At 36.1% G+C, this 25,250-nt stretch overlaps 1 protein-coding gene across 2 annotated transcripts; it reads right to left on the bottom strand.

The window, feature by feature from the left end:
- Window positions 1-9,457: 9,457 nt before the first annotated feature.
- On the bottom strand, window positions 9,458-24,956 carry LOC107180362 (adhesion G protein-coupled receptor B3-like). Of its 2 annotated transcripts, none has more exons than XM_042986619.1 (3): window positions 24,469-24,956; window positions 21,027-21,798; window positions 9,458-9,761 (listed from the first exon to the last, which is right to left on the bottom strand). In XM_042986619.1, exons 2-3 carry the CDS (start codon window positions 21,781-21,783, stop codon window positions 9,685-9,687), a joined length of 834 nt encoding a protein of 277 aa, XP_042842553.1. In that variant the 5' UTR covers window positions 21,784-21,798; window positions 24,469-24,956; the 3' UTR covers window positions 9,458-9,684. The 2 variants fall into 2 exon arrangements, with proteins under 2 accessions (XP_042842553.1, XP_042842554.1); XM_042986620.1 differs by lacking the exon at window positions 24,469-24,956 and adding an exon at window positions 22,907-23,000.
- Between the last annotated feature and the right edge of the window lie 294 nt (window positions 24,957-25,250).

The raw sequence follows: 25,250 nt of genomic DNA, 5'->3' as shown, positions 1-25,250 counted from the left end.
TAAAAAAAGGTTCATTTAAAAAGGTAAAAACTTGCAGTATTAAAATATACTATAGATACTTATATACTGCATAAACGAAATTTTTGATCTAACAAATACATTAAACATCTTAAAAGGTGTGTGCCCAGTCTTTATCTACTAATCAAGTCAACATTAAGACTGTATAAATATGACACTATTATTGTAATACTATTTATTGCCTAAAATGTGTTTATATGAATTACGAAGAAATTCTATAATAAATATCTGTGTCAACTGTCAAGAGGTAGGTTGCTTTTTCAATTTATATTAATGAAATATTAATGAAATGTGATTTTAATCAGTGTTATTCACATTTTGCATATAAATTCCAGCTGCTATTGTACAATTAAGAATTCTCAAACCTTCTTTTCCTTTTTTAAGCAAATCCTTATAGCAAAAGAAAGCAAGAATTAATAGTAGTTAATCCTTCCTAGTGTTTGTGTGTGCATGGGGGATCAGCGTAAAAGATGGTTACTGCTGTGTTAACTTTCATTATTCCAGCTGTTAACCAGATGTTCAAAACAAGTGAATTGCCCAGTAATGTTTTTCTAAATTCTTCTTCTTAATCTGTTAAATTATGCAAATGCTAGAATATTTTCTTTTTTTTTTTTTTAATTATTTTTTTTTCAACGTTTTTTATTTATTTTTGGGACAGAGAGAGACAGAGCATGAACGGGGGAGGGGCAGAGAGAGAGGGAGACACAGAATCGGAAACAGGCTCCAGGCTCCGAGCCATCAGCCCAGAGCCCGACACGGGGCTCGAACTCACGGATCGCGAGATCGTGACCTGGCTGAAGTCGGACGCTTAACCGACTGCGCCACCCAGGCGCCCCGCTAGAATATTTTCAATCGTGTACCTAAAGTTCTGCTACAAAATTAGCATGGTATAAAAATTCTGCAATAATTCAAATACAATACCTTTAAAAATTATAAAGTGTAAAAATAATTATAGTGGCTGACAGAGCATGAGATATATTTGTGTTGTAATAAAAATATAATATATATAAGAATCATTAGGAAACACAAACTAAAATTCTATTTATTGAAGAATATGTTCTCCTAGCACATACACGTGTGAAAGAAATTCAAGAATATATAAAATAAATGAAGAGAAAATGGAACTAAATCCTAAATCTTCTAATATACATCCCCTTTTCAGATAATTATTTTTCAGTTATCTTTTCCTCTTTTTGTTTTATGACTGACGTTGACCTAAAGAACGTCACTGAATTCCTCCTTAGAATAAATGGAATAGCTGTTCTTTTTATGAAGAAAAAGCATTTTGTTTTGATTACTTCCTCTCAAGAAAGCCTTACATCTCCAAAACATTGAATCCCTATCATTCAAAAAGAAAAGCTGGCATCAGCTTGATTTGATTCAGGATTTGAGTGTTATCACAAGTAAGAAAATTCCGAAGAATGATTTAGTAAGAACAGATCAGGATTTATTCTTTTTCCCAATAGAACAGTATTCATTTTAATGCCCAAGCAAATAAAAGTTGAGAATCAAAAATAACTTATCAAAATTAATTTAAAGACAAAGATTAAACAAAATATTCCCTGAAGTAGGGAATGAACTTTTCACCTGTTTCTTTTAATAAGTATGCTGTATTTTCCAGTATTAGAGATGCTTAATGTAACTATAAACTATTTTTATCTAATGTAAATGGCATCTTACCAACTTAAAATCATTAACTTAAACAAGAAAAGATCATTGTAATTCTAATTTTATTTTGATCTTCTATGATGGTAATTACAGTAAAGATTAAGCACCTCATTGTGTTAATGTGGTGCTAAGTGAAGTTCAAGGTAATTAAACCAAAGTCTTTACCACCTATACACTTGAAACCTAAGAAATTCATATTTTTATGCAAGAATATATTAAAAGGAGACTAAATTCTAATCAAAATGAATATTTACATTAATTGCAAACATAAAGATTCAAAAAATGTGTATTTATGAGTAAAAAGTATTTTATAAGCATTGTATGTCTCAGAGCAGGTCAAAATCAATACTCCTGTTTTAATCACTTGGAAATTCCCTGGGAAAGATTAGATTGAAGAGGTCTTGAATAATGGACTTGGTTAAAGAAGAAAGCTCCTTTATTAGTGAGGATCTACATACACACAGGCTACAGTTTGGAAAAGACTAAGAGTTGGAAGGAGCATTAACAGTACTAAGTACACATAAGGAAATGTATTTTGGAGAGTTTAAAATAAACCTTTACACTCCTTTAAACCATCTTGCAGTTACAAAGGATTGCATGAGTTAAGCACCATTTGAATTACTGAAAAATATTAGACTGAATTTACCTTTACAGAGTGGTGGTATAGTGTTAGGATTAAGAGGACTCAAATTCAGCTCTTCCCCTTCTCAATGTGATACTGGGCCTTATCACTCAGCCTCCCTTGCTAAGTGACTTCCTTATACAATTGCTCACAGCAATATCCACCATCTGTGGTAAATTTCTATTAATGGATTTCTAAAGTAGCCATTCCCCACCAATATTAGGTTAACAGAAAAGTTTATAACATTAGGGGTTAAATTGTTCTATGCCAGTTGTAGAAAGCTGTAAGTCAAAATAAATATTTAGGCTGATACAAGTCAAATTAGGCAAAGTTTCTCTTAAAAAATCTGAATATCGTTCCACCTATTAATTCTGCTATATTTGGTGAAAAGCACAACAATGAGTGTTTTTAAAAAGTGTTTACCAAGTGTTAGTTTTGTCAAAACTCTTCATAAGTTGATGAATTATTCTAAGTAGAAAGTAACCTGCAGGCATTTTACCTACTAAATCTGATGAGTAATCCCATCAGAACTATTGCACGGCTGGCTGCTAGAATTCATTGGTCCTCTGAAACATACCCACCTATGACCTATAAAGGATAAATTCCAATCTGTAGTCTTTTAGAACAGATACAAAAACACTCCATGAAATAAATAAGCTCTATTAACATGTTTCCATATTTTACATGATGCAAATTTTACCTAATTTGTATTCCTTCAAGATTAATACATTTAGTTTTTCACTACTTGATATGGCACAGAAACCCTTATTTATATGTAGCCTTTGCCCCCTAGAGGAAAATAAAGTAGTTCTGTAAGATTATAATTTATCCCAGTTTCTTTTTGGCCAGCGTTTATCTGTATTCATTCTCCTCTAATGCTAACACTTGACTTTACAAAGAAACAGAAGGGAAGAAAAGATGTGTGTATTTTCAGATTGTTTCTCTGACTGACATAAGAGTGGAATCTTACTATGAAATGATTCACTGTATTTCTAACTTTCATTTACAGATGAGGAAAGCTAGAGCTGAATACAACTGAAGTCATACTTTAATTTACTTTGGGCAATCTAAAACTTACTGCTTTCAACTACTTAAGCTGAATTAAGAGAATAACCACTCCCACTCTATTCACCCCTTAGTCCTAATATTGTTTTCTGTACAGACTACATTTAAAAAAATAGCATAGAGATGATGTCTATTTTACAGATGCACAAAATGTGGTTCATAAACATGAGCAAACTGCCAAAGGTCATAAAGCTAGCAGAATGCAGGGCAGGGAATCAAACTGAAATGTTTGAAGGTGAAGATGAAACTTGTTATTGCTTCCACTGATACAGAAAAAGAAAAGAAAAGAAAAGAAAAGAAAAGAAAAGAAAAGAAAAGAAAAGAAAAGAAAAAAGAGAAAAGAAAAGAGAAAAGAAAAACCAAAGGAATAGAGCATTTTCCCAAGGATGGAATATCACAATCTTACCTAAAAATATCAAGCCCAACAATCTATCCAACAATTTGTGATATTTATCATCATAGGACAGGACCATTATTTCACATATGCACATGTCAATGAACTAAACTGATAGACCTAATCAGTTTTACAAGTTACCGCTGACAGTAATAACATTTTTGGAGGCTGCTGCCCCTTTTCTAAATGGCCTTCATGTAGAGTAGTTTTACTCTACATGCAATCCTGGGAGTTTCAGACAGCCATTTTCATTCTAACATGCAAGAAAACTGAAGCTCTCCCTAGAGGTGACATGACTTGTCTGAAGTTACTCAGACAGTAATGGCAAATCTCCTCCAGAAGGCAGTTAGTCTTCTGATCTAAGTGCTCGTCAGACACAAAGAACTCTAGAAAATCTAATGTCACATTGTTAATTCTCATTTGTAATGGCAAAAGTAAAAGTTTGATAAAACTGGAAGTAAAAAAAAGTATGATCTTTGAAATATATAGTCTGGATTTCTATTTCATTGATATGTTCTTATACTGGGCCTTAAAACAAATGTTTAAAAAGCAAGCAACAAGTAAGGCATTTTTCCAGGAGATCTGAGACTGCTTAGAAGGAAAAAGGGATTCGCTGCAGGCCAAGACAAATTATACTTTGTTTCATTTTAATGTGTATATCAATCCTTAGAGAGAAATCAGAATATAGACTTCAACTTGACTTACCAATAAAATGTAAATTCATTTAAACCATAATATTATAGAGAAAGGACTAGACGAAAGGGATATAAATATTTTCAGGAAAATATCCAGAAGATGAAGTTGCTTAGGAGGACAAAAATCAACACTGCTTTCTGATTAATGTGGATCGGGTCTTTAGGAAAAAGTCAGTTGAAGAATTACCCTTTGTCAGACAATCTGTAAATATCACTGACCGGTCCATGTTAAAAGGAAAAGTGATGATGTTGTGAACAAAGTGGCTCATTTTTAAAATGAGGAGTAAAGGAAAACAGACATGGTAGCTTAACTCAGACTGTTTTTCTCAGGAACATGAGTATTCAGAGGGAATAAAGGATTAAAGACACTGTATATTTCTAGAGACTAAATGATCCAGAAGGCATTTTCATTTCTCTGAGGTCAATGAAATAAATGGATTACTTTTTATCATGAATCAAAATTTTATTTGTATTAAAGAAACCTAATGCAGTAAAGGGTTCCAAAACTGTCCAATTAATGCAAGTTAACATTTACTGAGTCACTACTACACAGTCCAAATATCACACTCAGTATTTTACATTAATTACCTCATTCAAGCGCTCAGTCATCTCGCCATAATAATCATCTCTTCACAGACAAAGAAACCGAGGGTGAGAGAAGTATGTAATATTCTCAGGACAACAAAGTCAAAAGCAGAGAAAATGGGATCTGAACTCAGGAGGTCTGACCCAACCACTATGAAACTACCTTCTATGAGGAAATACCTAAAATTTGAAACTGAATTTATGGTTGTAGGATGGGCGGGACCTAGCAGGTAACAAAGTCACAGAGGAAGAAAATAAAAACTGAGTAAAGAGAATTTAAAAGAATATTAATTTGTTATAACGTGATGCACGTGAATTTTCAGAAATGTAAAAGGAAATCATTTACGTTTGAATTTGACATTTGTTTTTAACTTTATAAACCTGCTTGGCAAATCATTTACTCTTAAATCCTAAGTAGAACTTTAATTTCTGATATCCAAGATCCACAGAATACTGCTCTGAATGTATTTATTAAAAACACTCCAACTGGATTTTTGAACAGATTAAAGTTTAAAGCTTCCATTGCAAAGGTATTTTTTTAAGAAATTTTTTAAGTTTATTTGTTTATTTGAGACAGAGTGTGCACTTGTATGTGCGGGCAAAGGGCAGAGACAGGAAGAAGAGAGAGAATCTGTGCTAATAGCACAGAGCCTGATGCAGGGCTCTATCTTACTAACTGTGAGATCATGATCTGAACCAAAATCAAGAGTCTGGACACCTAACCGACTGAGCCACCCAGGTGTCCCTGCAAAAGGTATTTTTATTTCGTATCATTCCATTGATCTTCATATGAGTCAATGTAGCTAGATTTATATTCAGTACATATTTAGTTAGTAAATGTAGCTGAAGGGGCAATATATTCTCAAACTACTGAAAAATGTTTATCTTTTCAAATATAATATATACAATGCTTGTGATCATTTAATGCCATGTGATCACTTAATAGCATAAATTCATGTATAAGTGAGTACGTGTATGTGTGTGTGCTACATATCAACGTAGACGTGGGAAGTGAATGGACAATTCACTTCATCCCTGGATTTTCTTCACAGCATAATATATGATTGAAAAAAAGAAAACAGAAAGCTTTTGTTTTGCTTCTGTTTTAATTTCTCAGTTGCTCAATGGCTTCTATACCCCTCTTTGAATCCTGAAGTGCGTCTCTTATAATTAATGAGCATACCATAATCCAAACTTCTTGAGAATGGAAAAGCCAGAAAAATAATGTAAGGCACAGCAGAGCAGTAGAGCAAAACTTGCCTGTGCACACTAATACTGGGAAGAACTCTTCACCCCCCACTAAGGAACTCACAGCAGCCTACTTTTCCTCTCCTGTCTCCTGTAAGGATACTTCTCAATGTGACAAAACCCACCTACCCCAAGGGAAGGTTAATTATTGCTCCGTAATTAAACTCGCAAGAAAATTGTTAAGATTAATGAAGCCGTGCTAAGTGACTACAAGCTCCCTATCAACTACCACAGAAATATTTGTTTTTACCAAAAACACCAACACATATATCGATAGCAGAGTCTGTGCAAATTATTGCAGTGACGAATCTAGATCAACATATATAAATCATAGTTTATGTATCTGAAAAAATAAAAGTAACATAGGAGGAAGAGAAAAACCCGGAGGAAGGGAAAAAGAAGGGAGGAAAGGAGGAAGGGGCAGACAGCAGGACAAGTTTTACTTTTCATCAAGAACTACCATGCTAACATGAATTCTTTCTACTTAGTTCTATGATAATTATGACTCAGCAAAAGACCACAATACCCTCTTCAATCTGGGTATGTTTGAAAATGTAAAAAAAAACCTAAGAACTTTTAATTTTTTTCTAAATGACTTTTTTTTACGTTTATTTATTTTGAGAGAGAGTGGGGAAGGGACACAGGGATAGAGAGAGAATCCCAAGCAGACTCCATACTGTCAGCATGGAGCCCAATGTGGGGCTCGAATCAAGAACCATGAGATCATGCATGACCTGATCCAAAATCCAACCAACTCAACTGAGCAACCAATTCAACCACCCAGGCGCCCCAAACCTAACAACTTTTCAGATGAATACTGAAAGAATGGTCTCTTATAATATAAATTTACAATTATCAGAGTTATTTTAGTATTAATTTTAATTAGGCTAACACATAATTAGGTTAAATTAGGCTAAAACAGTAACATATTGATAAATAATACCTAAAATGAATTCCATATTGTTACCAGCAATAAATTCAAATACAGCTGCCCAGGGTACATTGTGGAATATGCAGGTGAGTTCTTCCTCTCAAAATATCACTGACAGACATGGCCACCATGTCATTACATTTGAATTACAACATATGTCACCAATGTGCCTAATTACCTTTTAGCAACACCAATCAGCACAACTACTCCCCTATCCTCTCTAACTGGACATTGCATCAGTTATATATGTTATCTTAGGCTGTAGTAACAAAGACAAACCCCAAATTCCCAGTGTCTCATAACAGAAAAAGTTCTTCCTTGCTTGTGCTTCACGACAATCACAGATCAGCAAGGGCAAAGGCAGGGGCATCCTCTCATTTTAGACATTCAAGGAATCAGGATGATGACAAGGGTGCCTCTTCTCTCTAAGTACAGGTCTCCATGCCAGAAGTAAAGAGACTTTTGTGCCCTTTTCCACCCAACCACAAGTGGGCCAGGAACATGATTCCTTATGTGCCCAGGACAGTAGAAGGCTGGAATTATGAAGAGCCTTAATAACATTTCAATTATCCACTCATATCTATAGAATGTCAAAGCTAATAAACTGGTTGTTTTAATAAGCTGTTTTCAGGGCACCTGGGTGGCTCAGTCGGTTAAGTGTCTGACTTCAGTTCAGGTCATGATCTCACAGTTTGTGAGTTCAAGCCCCACATCAGGCTCCAAGCTGACAGCTCAGAGCCTGGAGCCTGCTTCAGATTCTGTGTCTCCCTCTCTGTCTGCTCCTCCTCTGCTAGTGTGCACTCTCTCTCTCACTCCCTCAAAAATAAATAAACATTAAAAGAAATTTTAAAAAAAGATTTTAATATAAGCTATTTTCAGTTATGGATATCCATTATATGTGAACAATCAAAGGAACTCAAAATAATTTTCACTATCCCAGTATCTTTAGTTTATTCCAAGAAGTTAGAGTTTGCAACTGAACTATTTAGGGATTCACAAAACAATAAGAGTGTCAGAATGAATAGCACCAAATGTATTACACTGATACAGATTTAAAATTGGGGCTTCTGAATACTTATCAATTAAAGTTAAAGATACAAAAGAATTTTAAAATAATATTCATTTTTATCTAGGCAAACTAGAATGTGAGCAAGAGGCATGCATAATTGGAATAAGCAAATTTGCAGGAGGGTTGGGAACCTTCAACAGAAGAGGTTTGGAATCTGGATGACCAGAAGGAAAAATGAAGAACTGTGGCATTCATCCTGAGGTCCCACTTGGAGCCACAGGACTAACTGATTCCAGAGAAACTCTGAAAAGAATGTTTACATGATAGGCACTAAAAAGGCATCATACAAAGAGTGTGACAGAAAGAAGAGAAAGGGTGGGGAATCTCACCTTTAGTCAAACACAGCATGGCTTTATTACACCAAGGTCTCTGCAAAGCAAAGGCAGAGACACTAACAGCTGGCAGAAGATTGAGCAAATGACCATCAGATTGGATGAGGCATGGCAGAAAAATAACAGAGTCCATTTATAAGACACTCCCCACAAAGCATCAAAGATGTCTAAAAGGCATGAGGGAATAGGCTGAGGGCCTGCCTGAGGTTTGGTTTGGCCCAGGCAAACTTTACCAGGTTGACAGGGAACAGCAGGGGATAGAGAAAAATTAAGCACAGATAAATGGGCCATAGACATATGGATCCTAGACAAATTATAAATTTTGTTTTAAGCAAAATTCAGTAAAAAAAAAAAAAAAATGATAGCTCTTACACATTCTTAGTGACCAAAACACTAAAAATTTTAGTTTCTCGGAGGAAGAAAGTTTCCACCATTAATTTCTCACATGTGGTTCTATATAGAGACTTCTAAAATTTATAGTTCTATAGTGCGTTTTTTTTAATGTTTTTTTTTAACGTTTATTTATTTTTGAGACAGAGAGAGACAGAGCATGAACAGGGGAGGGTCAGAGAGAGAGACACAGAATCCGAAACAGGCTCCAGGCTCCGAGCTGTCAGCACAGAGCCCGACGCGGGGCTTGAACTCACAGACCGTGAGATCATGACCTGAGCTGAAGTAGGATGCTTAACCGACTGAGCCACCCAGGCGCCCCTATAGTGCGTTTTTAAAGCAGAATTGCTTCTGGGGCCAACACAGAAAGAAAGGAGACTGATTAGGCAGGGTTCTAGGCCTCCTGTCCACTTCAAACAAAACAGCTCCATTTTTTTAAATCATTTTTATATATTGGCTTTTATTTAGAAAAAATGTTCCAGTTCTAGGGGGGAAAAAAAGGTTGTATTAATTCACAGACTACATGTACTTGTTTCTTTCACCTTTATCAGTTCTTACTACTTGGTGGGTCAACTTCTTTCTATTCTGCTTCCAAACTCTCTCTGTTTCATTTCTGTGGTTTCTGTGGTCTCCTGATGCAGAGGCCAGAGGCAAGCACACATATTTATTATGCCTGGAACTCATTTATGCCCTTATCACCAGTTGAACACCAAAATATGGTCATCAGAAAATTCCAGGGAATCACTAAAACAGAAAAAAGCCATAGGTTTTTAAAATGTTTTAAATTTTAAAAATTTTAATATATTACACAAAAGGATTAAAATGTTCTCTGTTATGCAAATGGACAATGAAGCTTCGCAGCTATTTACTTCATCATATTTGAAAGTAAAGCCTATTGAGAAATTAAAAAAAAAAGTCAGTGTGCTTGATTAATTTCTCAGGCACATGTATTAAAAAATACATACTGTTTGCCCTATAAGTTACAAAAACCAAGGCCAGCCAAAGAGAGCTGACCACAGCCTGACATATCTATAAAGAAAGCTGACCTCTCTGAGAAGCCAAAGTAAATTCAAATTTCTCAGCCTACAGGGCAGAAGCAGATCTTTGAAAGTTTGCCAGATTTATGTAGAAAGATTACATAAAGTAAACAGATTTTTCTCTTCCCAAGGTGCCCTTTTTCACATTACAATTATTATGAACAGCTACAAAAGAAGAAACATTTCCAAAAGCATCCAGTATACAATAAATATTCGTTATGTATTATTTATTCAGAAAAATCATAAAGCTCTGTTTCAACATAATTGTTGGCACATAATTTTTGGAAATTACTTCTTTTTTCCCCTCTTGGGATCCTTCTTTGACGTGAAAGGCAACAAAAAGACTAACACAGAGTAAAAGTAAAAAACTATAATTCTTAGATGAGACTACAAGGGCAAACTTAGCTGCCTCAATCCATTTTTTGTAATGAAACAAAGAAAGAAAAAAATGCTTTTTGTGTGTTTTCTTCTTGGTTTGCTTTGAGAGGGATAATGAAATCAATAGGCAAAATGAAACTTGGATTAGTTAGCAACTGAAATTCTATTTTCATTTTACATTTTCCATCATTTCCACTTCCATTTACATCATAATGATATAAAATTAGAGCAAAATCTTAATCTGTCAGTATTTTTTAAGTTTTATATGGGAGCTCTGAAGTTACTTGTTTTTAATTATCAATTCACAAAACTTTTTTGAATACTCAGGCCAGTTTAAATGTTCTCAAGTCACATCAACACTGAAAATGCATACAGGATGTATATGAATGTATATATATTATGTAGTTTAAGAATTAGCTAAGCAATCAACAAACCAACAAGTAAATATATAAAAACATTTCGAGAGCTTAAATTCAATGGAGCCTAAATTTAAGTGTAAAAAATGCCATTTCAACTAAGCTAAAAAAAATATGGCCAACTGATTTTAATTTTCATTAACTCACTTCTTTTTTTAATACCTATATTCTTTTAAGTGTATTTATTTTGAGAGAAAGAGAGAGAGAGTATGTATGATCAGGGGAGGGGCAGAGAGAGGAGAGAGAGAATCCCAAGCAGAGTCCATTCTGTTAGCACAGAGCCTGATGTGGAGCTCAAACTCATGAACTGCAACATCATGACCTGAGCTGAAACCAAGAGTCGGATGCTTAACCGACTGAGCTACCCAGGAGCCCCTCAATTGTTTAAATTCTTCTTATTATTTATTTCCCTGTTTACTTGGGCTGGTCTATAAGCTAATCTACAAAAAGGCTAATAATTATGTAAGATCTTTAGCACAATAAAAGGATTGAATTAGTTAATTAACAAGTGAATAAATAAAGGATCCAAACTTAAAATGTTGGTTTCTAACCAATCTCATAAGAAATCAGAAATCACTGGGGCGCCTGGGTGGCTCAGTCGCGCCTGACTTCAGCTCAGGTCATGATCTCACAGTGTGTGAGTTCGAGCCCCGCATCGGGCTCTGTGCTGACAGCTTAGAGCCTGGGGCCTGCTTCAAATTCTGTGTCTCCCTCTCTCTCTGCTCCTCCCCTGCTCATGCTCTGTGTCTCTCTCCTTCAAAAATAAAAACATTAAAAATTTTTTTTAAGAAATCAGAAATCACTTCGCCACTAAAATTATACACCCCTATACTAGTCAGAGTTCCAGTAAGAAACAGATAGTGTCCTTAATTAAGATAATTTGCAAAGACAGTAAGGCATGGATAGTGCTTGGAGAAACCAGAGAGAGAGGGAGTATAGCACTCAGGGGTAGAAACAGCGGGGAGCCATTACTACACCACAGGCTAAAAAGCTGAGAAGAGAGAGTGGCTGCCAGAGCTCAAAGGGTAAGCCTACCTGACTGAAGCTGTGACTTTCAACGGGAAGAGGGAACACTACCCTCTCTCTTTTCCTACCCTCAACACTATTTCTCAATGTAGCATAAATAACTAAAAATGTAAGATAGGCTATTTCTTAAAAACAAACAAACAAAAAACAGAGATTTCCCTAGAAAATGATAATGAAATGAAAATCCAAGATAGATATTGCTAAATCATCTTAGTAAATCCAGACAGACTCAACTTTAAACACACTGCTCTTTAACGTAATGAGCTTATACTGAAAATCATTTTTTGAGATCAACACCACATTGTTTACATAATATATACCAAACAGAACAAAAATCTAATGAATGAAAGCTTTAATTTGCAAACACTACTCTGTATTAAGTAGTATAGCGAAGTATACTCCGATTATTGTCCTGTATATCTATAGATATATATATAGATATCTATATATCAAACAGTAGAACTATCAAACAGTCCTAAGTGACTGTGCCTCTGTTATGTTATAGAAATGGTATTAAATGTAAATTCCAAGAAGATTTAAGTTCAGCTGAAATAATGTTCCCATAATATGTTTGCATATTGGGAATCCATTAATCAGGTTAAGATTGGGACTATATAATGCCTAAAGTCCCTCATATATCTGAGAATTTGTGATTCACATTCAAGCACTCCAGAAACACTGAGAAAACCCATAGCTCATAAATTCTCTAGTTTTTCATTTGAACCAATTTGTATTAAGATTTTTAGAGAATGAAAAACCAGTTTTTAAGGTGTTCTATATACCAACACATATCAATGGGGCAAAGAATATGTGCTTCACACAATTATTCCCCAAATAAAATAATATATGCAACAGAGCTTGGCAAACTGGAAAGCATTTTCGCAATGTTACATGTTACTATCTTCTTTAAATTTATAAATTGCTTATTATAATGCTTTACTTATTTTCTGAGGAGTGATATGTAAGTAAAGCTTCTCTTTAATAATGTTTATTGGAGAACAAATTATTGTTAGATATGCAAGCATAGAAATTAATGTTTAAAAATTATCAGAAGTTTAAAAATTACCTTAAAAGGGAGGAACAGCAGAAATATCATGAAAGAAAAACTTTATAATACCCACCCAGTATAAATTACCCAGGCAAGATAATATTTCTGTGATATTTCTATCACCTTAACATATTTATTGCTAAAAAGTAATTTCATCAATGTAGCCTTCTCTGGTTGATTCCCCAACTATTTTAATGCTTTTTATTCTGCTTAAGCACATTTAAGTTGCATTCTAAATCAGCCGACCCTTGAACAACATGGGCTTGAATTGTACGAGTCCACTTATGTACAGATTTTTTATATAAATATATTACAGTATTATAAATGTATTCTCTCATGATTTTCTTGAATAACATTTTCTTTTTTCTAGCTTGCTTTCAGAATATAGTATGTGTATATATATATATATACATATATATATGTATATATATATACACATATACATAAACAAAACATGTTAATCGATTGTTTATGTAAGAATATAGTATATATATATACACACACACACATATATATACACATACACACAATACATACACATACACACACACACACACACACACACACACACACACACACAATGTGTAAGACAACTGTTTATGTAATCGGTAAGGCTTCCTGTGAATAACAGACTATTAGTAGCTAAGTTTTGGGAGAGTCAAAAGTTATACGCAGATTTTCAACTGTGTCCTCAAATCCCTTGGTATTCAAAGGTCAACTGTATTAAAATCTGGTTCTGTCAGTGTTCTAATGTCTTTTCCATGCATATATTCGTTCTGTTTTCCCAAACAACGCTCCCCAGAAACTTATTATCTAGGAAAAATAATCTGATAATATCCAGGTAAATTATTTCATTTAACATGGTAGAAACCAAACAATAACCATTTTACCTTAATATTTTATAACATGTTCTAAGCATTAATGATTATGTGATGGGGACCGATGTGGCTATGGAGAAAATGCTTTATCAGCAAGCATCAGATTTCAGAAAAGACTCCTATTTACCTAATTAATTTTGAGAGAAACAGCTCCATATTAATGTATTCATCGTGAATGTTATTTATTATACTGTGTACAGTAGAAATACATTACTTACTAACCTTTAGCAGATAGATAGCTAGGTTATTCTCTGCAAGTGAGCAAAATTCCTGAATGATAGACGAAAGATAATTGAACACAGAGCACTTAGTATTTTATGAAGTCTTATAGATGACATTTTGTAATTTTCCTTTAAGAAAATATCAGAATCTTTAAATAAGTACTAAAGAGTTTTGTTTTCTTTTCAATATCTCAGTATACAAGCCTTTGGGGGAAAAACCTGGAATTTACTGGTATGTGATCATAATCCAGTGGAAAAAAATACAAAATAGTCCTACTTTTTTCCAAATGGTTTAATATGGACTAATATTTCAAGATAATTTCTGTTCAGCATACATTTTAAAACATGAACTTAACTTTGCATAACACAGAAAAGAGCAAAATAATCATGAAACTGTTTAATTTAAATGGATTTGCAGGCTATCGGCAATGATATCCAAAGGACATCTTCCTAGGCCTAGGATGACTCACACACCACTAGTTTGATCTATTTGATGTATTAGTCATGCCTCCATCAACACATAGGTACTGAGATGCTACCTTTTCTGTAACTAATACAAAATAGACATACATTCAAGATGCTTAATGATCCTTTGTTAAATGCCCTAAATTCCTAAACAAGTTCAAATAATTAAATGGCAATCTGTTTCATTATTTATTATCAATTCTCTATCATTTATAGCCAAAAGATAAGAATAAAAAAGACATTCAAAAACTGAATGGAGGGCCTAATGTAACTTGAGCAATGGACTAAAGTGTTTTTACATGTGCAGTCTCATTTAATTCAACACTCTACTACAGAAGATTGATGAGTCAAGCTCAGTCACTTGTCAGATGCTCCAAGGCAGCTGAGTCACTCTAGGGTCTCAAGTGTACCTTACACTAAAATATACCCTTCATTTCAATGAAGTGATATACTTAGAAAAATTGCATACCTCTCTGATTTTTATTAGTTAATTGATTTGGGAAGAAACCTCCACAGGGCTGACAGGAACTAAAATATTCCAAGCCATTAATTTTATTAGGTTTTTAAAATTCAATACATGATGTCATTTCCTGTTCTCCTGTACCTTGAAAAATAAGCATGACTAACCTAATCTGAGAAGGGGAAAGTAGTAATACAGAGCAATACAGTTAAAATGTAGAAGAAAAGATTCAAACTCAGCTCTCTCTAATTCAGGATTTTAATTAGGGCACCTGGGTGGCTCAGTTGGTTGAGAGCCCAACTTCAGCTCAGGTCATGATCTCACAGTTCATGGGTTTGAGCCCCGCATGGGGCTCTGTGCTGACAGCTCAGAGCTTGGAGCCTGCTTCTGATTCTGTGTCTCCCTCTCTCTCTGCCCCTCTGCTGCTGGTTCTCTGTCTCTCTCTCAAAAATAGACATTAAAAAAAAATTTAAAACCCAGCAATGTTATTTTGAGAAAGTAAGAAAAATTTAGTTTTGAATGAACAATGATTTCAGACCCAATGGCCAGATGGCTTTAGATAATATATACCAGAGTGATTCTAAACAATGCTATATTTTATAAAAGCATTCAGTTTAACAATAAAATTGCTTCTATTGGGAAATGAAGTCAAAGTAGTGCATAAAACTGAACTCTAAGTAAAGTAAAATTCCCTTGTCTATTTTGGAAGAAAACTAACCTACAGTACATTTATCTACAGCTATCATAAAAACCCACTGAAACATACATCTTGGCAAATGTGTGAATGAATGGGACATATGTGTACAGACACAAATTTTCATGTTAATATTTGAATTTGTCTACAAAAAATATGTTGCCATATAATGGAATTTTCTTTCATTAAATATTATAGGTATGAGCTACTTCCTAAATTGTCAAGATTCTAAAATGGCAGAAGTAAGAATTATGGCACTTTACTTAATCAGGCCTACAATTTTAGTAGTATTCTACTCTTACTACATTTACAGATTATTAAACAGGAGTAAATAACAGAAGCACTAAACTTGACATGCAAATACTCTTTTCATCTTTCTTGGAAAGATGTTGCATGTTTGTCTTCAAACTGTGCAAGAAAGGATTTGGGAAATGTCATTACTGTAGAAGTAATGCAAGAGCCAGAAGAAAGAACATAGAGAGAAATGAAGACAGTTAAACAGACAGAAACTGGCCAATTTTCTTTTGTAGATAGTCATGTAAAGAAAGTTATATGGATCATGAATCTTTTAATATATATTTACACATATATATAATTAAGAGTATTTCTTAATGATTCCATTCTTTAGTTGTTTTTAAAAATGTTATTAAATAATATTTTGAGATCAGAAGCTGATATAAATAATTCATTAATGGAATTAGAAATTATATAAAAGGTAGCCATCTTCCCCTAAACATACAAAAAGCAAAAGGTGGCCACTTTCTCCAAACAATGTATTTTTATTCTTTTGATGGTAATCAAAGTATTACTATCTTTCCTATTGAGATCTTTTTGTTGCTGTTCCTTTAACATTCATTTCAACCAATATTTACTGAAGCTCTATTAAGACTGTCATAGAGGGGCACCTTGGTGGCGCAGTCGGTTAAGCATCCGACTTCAGCTCAGGTCATGATCTCACGGTTCGTGGGTTCAAACCCCGCAACAGGGTCTGTGCTGACAGCTCAAGGATTCTGTGTCTCCCTCTCTCTATACCCCTTCCCTGCTTGTTTTCTCTCTCTCTCTCTCAAAAATAAAAATTAAAAAAAAAAAAAAAAAGACTGTCATTGACAACTGAAGACCCAGTCTTTATGCTTGCAGCATTCCCAAATCTAGTGGTGGGACATGGAAATACAAGCGGAAAATACACTGTAATATGATAAATGCTAGAACAGAAGTACAGCACATGCAGAGTACGATGGGATGCAGCCAAGGGGCAGAGCAAACTTTCAGGCTCTGTGTGTTCAAGGAACAATGGACTCAATATGCCTTTCTACATTCTGACAGAGTGTGGGATCATGGCAGTCATTTAAAAAGGAAGTAAGATCCAAGTACAATAAAGAGGAAGGTGAAAGGTAGCTGAACAGTAATAAGGACAAAAAGAGCAAAAGTAGAAAGAAACGAGAACACTTACACTGCTAGACACACAAATTGCTCTAGAGACACAACCCAGGCTAAACTTTACACAGTCACATAGTGAGACTTCCCTTGAGTGACAGAATATCAAGGATTAGCACAGCAGAGTGGAGAGACAAATGAGTATGTGTGTTCAGATTTCCTGGAATCTATACAGGGATCCCAACTTCCCTTCACATAAGTAGCACCATTGATGTAAGTAGGAAACAAAGGTTCCATTAAGGCTTATTATGTTATTTAGATACGCTGGTGGAGAATTTTTCCACCAAAACTGTTTTAATTGCTTATTTTAGGTGACATAGTATGAAGTAGTATCCTATATCACATCTATTTTCTATTTTAGCTCTGAGGTCCAGAATCATCTATGGGGTGTGTGTGTGTGTGTGTGTGTGTGTGTATATATATACATATATACTATAAAACATAGTAAAGACCTCATGAATAAATGCCAGTATCTGAAAACCAGGTAAACAGCAATGTCACTTGAGTTTCCTTTTAAAAAGGTTATATACATTATATATAGACAGTTTTTTTTAAATTGCCTAAAGTAAGACATCATTGTTTTTTAAAGGCTTCATTTTATTGATTTACTTTGTTTTCAAATTTTCACATAAAAATTGGGGAATGGCAACTAAGTTTCTATAATCACCTATCACCCTCAAATATATCAAACGTGATCTTAAAAGAGACCTAAATGTACTAATATTTAACACGTTAATAAAGCATCAATCCAATTATTCACTTCTATAATGTAATCACAATAACATTTGTAATTGGTGGTGTCACTAAAAACAGAGATAGTTTTCTTCTTGCTGTTTTCTGGCTATGAAATTCTTCAGTACGCGAGTGTATTATTAACAAACATTTTAGTAGAAATCCAATGTCAACAAAATCAACATTCCAGTCCTGTGAGCCTATAGTTCCCTCAATACTAACTAGATATGATTTTGTGATTTCAATGGATGCATTCAAAACATTGAGCATTTGGTACACCATTACCATCCCCATCAGCACCACACTAAACAACCTAGAACTGCATCTACTGCATGTAAAGACTCTTCTGTCCAATGTGCGCCATTTCTATGATGCAATGAATGTGGAAGAGATTTCTACTCAAGGTTTTCAGTATTTATTACAGTGAATAAAAGAGAAGTAAAACACTGTGGAGAATAATTTTGTATTTATTCCTTTGATGACTTACAGGACAGTCTTTTCTATAGAAAATAGAAATCCTACATTAATAGAAAATCTAAGCAGAATTTTTAAAACCTCATTTCGAAGGCTGGGATTACATGTTACTAAGTAAAGCAAAGACATTTTGGAATAAAACTAGACATGAGTAGCACAACTATATGTAATTGCTAACCTCTAACCTTGTGAGTATCATGAAGTGGCAATTTATTTGAAATTATATTAAATAATTCTAAGATTTTATGTATCATTTATATAAAATATTTAAGATTTAATAGAATTTGTATAAATTTTACTAAATTAAGAGTCTGCAGATTTTCACATTCCTGCAGATTTTCACATTCCTTTCCTACAACGCAGCATAGCCAAAAAGGTCTTCTCTGAATGAGGTAAGGAGTGCCGTATATATTTTATAAGAATTACTTATAAATGCATCAGCTACAATTATGTCATCAGGAATTACTTATCCTTATCTTTCTGACTCAGAATACCTAAACAATTAAAGAACACAAATTTAGAATAAAGAGAATACAGGCTGTGCAATTTTACTGATACAGCATATATTCGCCCCCTATTATATAAACTTTTGCTAGTTCAGTTTTATTAACATGATAATTTTAACACAATCACTTATTTGTCTGTGGAGCTATTCCTTTCTCATTTTACCAGCTAATTAGCCCAAAGAAATAGATGTGCTCCCACATGATTTATACATCGAATGTCTAAAATCACTCATATTCTTACTCATTTACAGAACAAATGGCTATCTTGTCCAACTTCTATAAATCGCGGCACTGTCTCAACTCATATCTCATGATCATGACCAGCAAAATCTCTGAAAATCATGCTTAATGTGCACACAACTTTGTGTCACTTGCTGACATTAACCAAAAAAAGCCTGCAAAACTGGCTTCACTTTCCATTTGTCATCAGCAGTCAGTTTCAAGATAGGAATTTAACCATTGAAAAATCAGATTCTCTGGATTATATTAAAACAACAATAAAACAAACAAACAGATACTAGTTTCTGGTGATAATTGTCTTATTAGCCAGCTTGTAGCATCACATTTTGTGTGTGTACTGTAGCTTCTTATTCTAGGGGACACTAATTAGTTTTAAATGGTGTTAAATACCATCCCTGCAGTTGCAAGTGCTTCTCTGGGATTTTTACTAGAGAAAAGAACTCCTGTAATTTAAAACCACTTTGTTTTCTTCAGCCACAGCTGTTAGTGAAACACTGACCTGTAGAAATCTTAAAAGGTTTTCAACCCTCTCTCATTGCCATTAGTCTGCATTTATTTTCTAACACATCTTTTCCTCTTGTACCACTGCTCCTCCATAAATCCCCAGCCCCCAAATTGCTTTCAGCAGAGAAATTGCATTTAGCTAGTTAAACCCTTCTCTCTTTCCCTCCCTCCTCCCCCCTTACAAAGCCTTGGCTACTCTTAAAGAAAATTCTCCAACAACGTGTCAATTTTATATTGGCCACAAAGACAACTTCTGTTGGGGGAGGGGGAGGAAAGAGGGACTGGAGCTTGGCTGTCCCTTTCCACAGACAGGGATCTTTGTGGAGATCAGAAAACATTTCCTGCATAAAAAATCAACACACTCTCTAGTTGCAGGATCAGAGAGTGAGAGAGAATATGTATCAGCCTGTCCTCAAACGAATGGAACACATCCGTTAACCTTCCAAACAGGAAAAGTCATTTTCTCAAAATATGTCCGCTTTCTTGCGTTATTAAACATAATCCACAATCTGAAATCCTCCGGTAGCTCCCCCACTGGGGATTGGGTGAAAGCTGAAAATCACTCCTGTACTTTCTCTTTTTCCTCTGCATTTCCGTTGCACTATTTTTTCCATCTAGCTCATCTCTGACACGCTCCCACTCTCCTCATGTATACCAAGAGGGGACCCAGAAGAGCAAAAAAAAAAAAAAAAAAAAAAAAAATCACACAAGAGGGCTATCATGTTTTACAGGATCAGCATGTGTTTTAATTCTGCCCTTCACCCTTGCCTCCAAGTGACTTCACAGCCAGGAGACCCCAGAGTTTGCGCTTCCAGTGGGGTTTCCTTGACCCATGAAAGAGCAAGCACACAGGATTTATTGTGCAATGCATTTTCTTTTTTTAATATCGGGCCTGTGGGGGAGGGGGATACCCTTGTCTTCAGGTGTCAGAAAGTCATTTGGTCCAAACAGACTTGCTATTGAATTTGTGTCACCATTTTGTCCTGCTTCCCCAACTTAGGGCAGTACAACTAAAGGGGTCCTGCTTGAGACAGTGAGACAGGGCAAAGGCTAGAGGAAGTGAAGGTTACTTTTTTGCAGGGCTCTAGCATAAGGTAGAAATCCTACAAATTCATTTCACAGGTGTGTGCATGAGAGAGCGCGACTGTATATATCTTGGTCTCCCCAAGAGGCTGCAGCCAATAAAGAACCTCCCCCGTCAACAACCTCCAAGGCTAACTGGCCCCACATTTTTGCCTCTCTTTCCTCCTGAATATTCCAGACACACTACCAGGGCATATTGATGAGAGCTATCCCATCCTCACCACCCTGTCTCAAAAATGTTGAAACCCAAAATTAGCTTAAGAGACCTTTATTAGTGAAGATCACAAACCAAATGACTCCAAAGATGATAGAGTTAAAGAGCAATGATTAAGCCTGTGTGTTGAAACATCACATCTTACTGCCATCTCCAAACGCCCCTCCCTCCCATCTCTCCCTCTCTGATGGGCACTTACCTTCTTTGGGCGGTCGCTTGGCCTCCCTGGTAAGATTGCAGACCTGGGTGGTTTGCAGCTCCTGGGTCAGGCAGCCCTCGGTCTGCTCATTCAGGGGTAACACCACGTTATTTAACAAAACCAGCGACTGGTCGTCGATCCCCCACTCTCCCAAATGCTGAGGGCAGGTGCATTTTGTATACATGATCCCACATGATTCTGTTCTCCCATTTTCTGATTTTAAGCAGCTCTCCAACCAAGTGCATAATACATGGCAACCAAACTGGCTTGGGCTCACCTTGTTCAATACCAAAAACTCAAAAAAAGATTTCTGATCTTCTTCCCCTTTTTTCTGTAATCCTGGGAAATCAGTTGGAAACACCCGACGTATCTGAATAAAATTTTTATCATATTGTAGAAAAACGAAAGCATTCTTGGAATCGCAGAGTTGCATTATAGAATGATTCTTTCTTAAAAGATCCTTTATTTTTTCATGGGAAAAATGATCAAACTGATAAGCCAAGAGGGAAAAGTTAGAGCAGCTAAGGTCCTTTTTGGAAAATTTCAGGTAAATGCTATATTTGGTTGGATCTGGATTTTCCAGCGTCCAAGTGCAGTTTGTAAAGTTTTTGGGAAACATTTCACTTACAGAATACGATCCATAAATGACTCCCTTCACCAAAGTTGAACACCAGAAGTCTTGGGCAGCATTAAATCCAAACATAACCAGGAGATAGGTGGAAAATATATAAATCAGCAGGTTACGAACAGCCTTCATCCTATGTCATTTGGCCTGTAAAAATGGCAATGAAAGTAAAATGCAAGTAGGAGTCTACACGCATTGAAGAAAGAAACTCCTTCCAATATTACAGCCAGCTGTTTTCAAGATTTCAGTAAAAAACCCTTTTTAAAAGAAGGGCAGGTAATTTTTTATTTTATAATGCTAGGAAATTATCGGTGGCTGTGTGAACAGCGCCCTCACGTGGTCATTCACAATGACCAAATTTTCTACATTCACTTTAAAAATAATATTTAATAGATTATTAACAGGAACGCTGTAATTTATCTACCAGGATTTCCTCCCAGTACATTATGATTCTATTGAAAGAGGAGGAAAACATACCTTTTAAATAATATCATAACCTAAGTTTTTAATTTTTGAAATCTTTTTAAGCAACGTATACAACCTTTTCTCTCCCTCAGTCGGCCTGAAGAAAACATCATCACACACAATCTAATCTGATAATCTGGGAACAGCTGTCATCACATTACTTCTTTTACCTTGAATATGAAAAGCAATTTTGATAAAGGATGGCCACAATTTTAAAAGCACAAATGATAATTTGTTGCAGACGAAACATCATCTCCCAAATACCCATACTTGTCTTTGCAGGGACCATCGTGTGAACTGATGGGAATTCCTGTGCAAAAACACCAACATTCATTTGGATTAATAGAATTTTAAGCCCATTATCTGAGAAAGGGCATAGATGGGTAGATACATAGGGAAGACTTGTTGTTCAACATCACCTCTGAGAACCAAGATTTAAGACAGTCATTTCAATGTGACATGCCCTCTTGGGATACATAAAGTGGATCACTGTATTAGTATCTGTATCCAAAGGCGATGTCGGTGAAAAATCCCAGAACCACAGCTGGCTTCAGCCTTTTAATTTTTTTTTTTTTCTAATTAGGGCTATGTTATCTAGAGTTATTTAAGATTTAACTCTAGTTACTGCAATTTAAGATTTATACATGGTAGATAAAAGACATTAGCATTTTCTTTCCTAGCAGATTTCAGTTACTGAATTGCTCCCTTTCCAACAACAGCTCCAAAGCTCCTTTTCTTTATGTTTTTTTAACCTGGCCTTGCATAATAAAGTAATCCTGGTTATATTTACCTCTGTAAGTTGTTATCCAAAAATAACTTGAATTTTTTTCAGCTTTAACCTTTAAGAAGTTATTTCTTAGAATAAATGACACTGCTTTTTTTTGTTTAGCCTTTGAGCTGAGAAAAGTGATGCCAAGTTAATTATAAAAGTCTTTAGGCTGCAGTCTCTTCCACTGTTCTGTAAACAGAGACAGACATACAGACATATAGACAGTTAAGAGTTTTCTTGTCTTTGCCTGGGTCCTCTCGGAACCAAAGGATAAAACCCTCTTCCTTCCCATTGCATAACACACACCAACGCATGCACACAAATACCAGTGACCGAAGTCCCTGAAGATAGATCTGCATTTTCCAGATCATAATTCAAATTCTATGTCTTGATATAGGAGAAAACAGCCCCAACTCTAAATCTCTATATAGCAGCAGTTTAAAATAACATCAGAACTGCTGGGACTATCAAAACAGTGTTCTCCGTTTCAAGCATATAGCTCAATGAATAATGCATTTTCTTTTTGAGAAAATAAAGCCAATGAGCATGTAAAGGTTAAAAAATTGGGAAAGTTGCAGGAAATTCTGGAAATAATTTCCTCTTTTTTTTGCTGTTGCACTTTGCAGGCAATGCAGGTCTGCGCAGTGTTCTTCAGGATAGAGTGTAGGCGTTGAGAGCCAATGTGACAATAAGTGTCTAAATTAGGAATTCCATCCATGAAAGGGGCTTCATTTTATAATCGGTAACTCAAAAAGAGGTCGTATTTCTTTTCCTAATGAAATCCAGTACTTTTGCTTCCATTTATTTGACAGTGCATGTCTGCATTGCTGTGCTCATCAAGGATTAGAAAGAGTGAGGAAACAGCTCTGATTTCACTTTCAAGCTTGCTCAAGAGAGCCCCCTCAATATAATGCTCTTTATTTTAATCCTTAAGCCTTGGTGTACGGAGCCTTGTTTTATACTAAAGAATCAAAAATGAATCACTGAACTCTGCCGCCCCCCCACCCCCGTCCCCGACTGCAGGGCCAGTTCAAACAATTGTATTTCCCTTTTTTAAGAAAGAAAGAATGGGGTGGCGGTGTCTAAGGGATGGCTACCAAGATCTCAAGGATGCTGTATTTATTTATTTATTTGTGTCCTGCTAAGAAGCAAACCGGCATTTAGTTTAGCTATTCTCCAAACTGATTTTCTGGGTGACACTTTAGTTTAGCCGAACATAGACGGCGCCATCACTCCACTAAATTTTTTCCCCAATAGAAGACCCACTGCCTCCCCTTATCTTAACTTCCTTCTAACCTAAAAATTTCTCCTCATAAAATCACCCCAATCACACACAACCGTCAGATTTTCTAGGTCTCCCTGCCTGTTCCTTCCGACCATGCACATCTCTTGAAAAACAGACTTCTCTAACTTTTCAACTGCGGCGTTTAAGTAAATGCAGACAGTCGGGTTTGGTCGTAGCCCCTCCATCTGCCAGCAACAGCCTTTCCTTTCCTTGTCCTCCCTCCGCAAACACCTAGACGAAAGCTCCTCGGTGGCGACCCCTGGCAGAGGGAAGGTGACCCCTGGACCCCCTTCCTTACCTTCCACTCCGAAAGCTCAGGGAGGCTCTTGCTCTAAGACACCAGCACAGGCACGCGTCCCAGCAACAGTGACGGAGAGACTCCCCTTCGGTCCCAATCACCGTTGCCCATTTTCCCCGGCTCAGCTTCAAAAATCAGGATTTATTTTATTTTTTTTTTTTAATGCACACTTAAGAGAAGCAAAAGATGGGGGAGAAAAATTAAAGAGGGGAGGGGTGGGAGAAAAAAAGCCCCCAGGACCCCGGAGCCTGACGCCGTAGCCAACTGAATCCAACCTCCAACCGAGGGAGGGGGGAGCCCCCCGTAGAGAGACTCTAAAGAAACAAAAATATGCAAGTGGCTTAAAAGCAAGGATTTGTTTTTATCAAATCTACCCCCAACAAACCGATGAGCCAAGAAGCAAAGAAAGCGCTGAGACGAGAAGTGACCGGCGGCAGCAGCGGCTGCTAAGGCAGATTTGTTGGGGCGGTGGGTTTATTACAGGAGTATTCGTGGTCGGATCGGAAGGCTCAAGCTTATGCTCTTTCCTCTTTCCGCTTTCCTCCCTCCTCCTCCTCCTCCCCCTCCCCCCGCAGGTACTGATGGACGGACCGCGACTAAGGAGAGGGGGGAAAAAAATCCTTGGCTGGTGATGTCGGAAAGCTGTTTGAATGCCCAGCGAGGAGGGGCGCGAGAGGGAGAGAGATAGTAAAGCTCTGTCTCGGGTGTGCGCGCCGGCGCGCGGCGCTCGCTCTCCCCGGGGCGCGCGCCAAGGAGGGGGTGCGCGTCCCCGGGGTGCGCGT

This window comes from Panthera tigris, chromosome B2 (genome assembly GCF_018350195.1).
Source record: "Panthera tigris isolate Pti1 chromosome B2, P.tigris_Pti1_mat1.1, whole genome shotgun sequence".
Taxonomy (NCBI): Eukaryota; Metazoa; Chordata; class Mammalia; order Carnivora; family Felidae; genus Panthera; species Panthera tigris.
The sequence above is the reverse complement of the archived record's forward strand: the minus strand, read 5'-3'. Positions and strand labels throughout refer to the sequence as shown.

Coding starts and splice junctions, on each gene's coding strand:
- LOC107180362 (XM_042986619.1), bottom strand. CDS start 21,783: ATGAAGGCTGTTCGTAACCTGCTGATTTATATATTTTCCACCTATCTC. Junction 9,762..21,026: donor CAAGCGACCGCCCAAAGAAG/GTAAGTGCCCAT, acceptor TTTCTGTTTTAG/TGATTCCCTGGAATTTTCTG.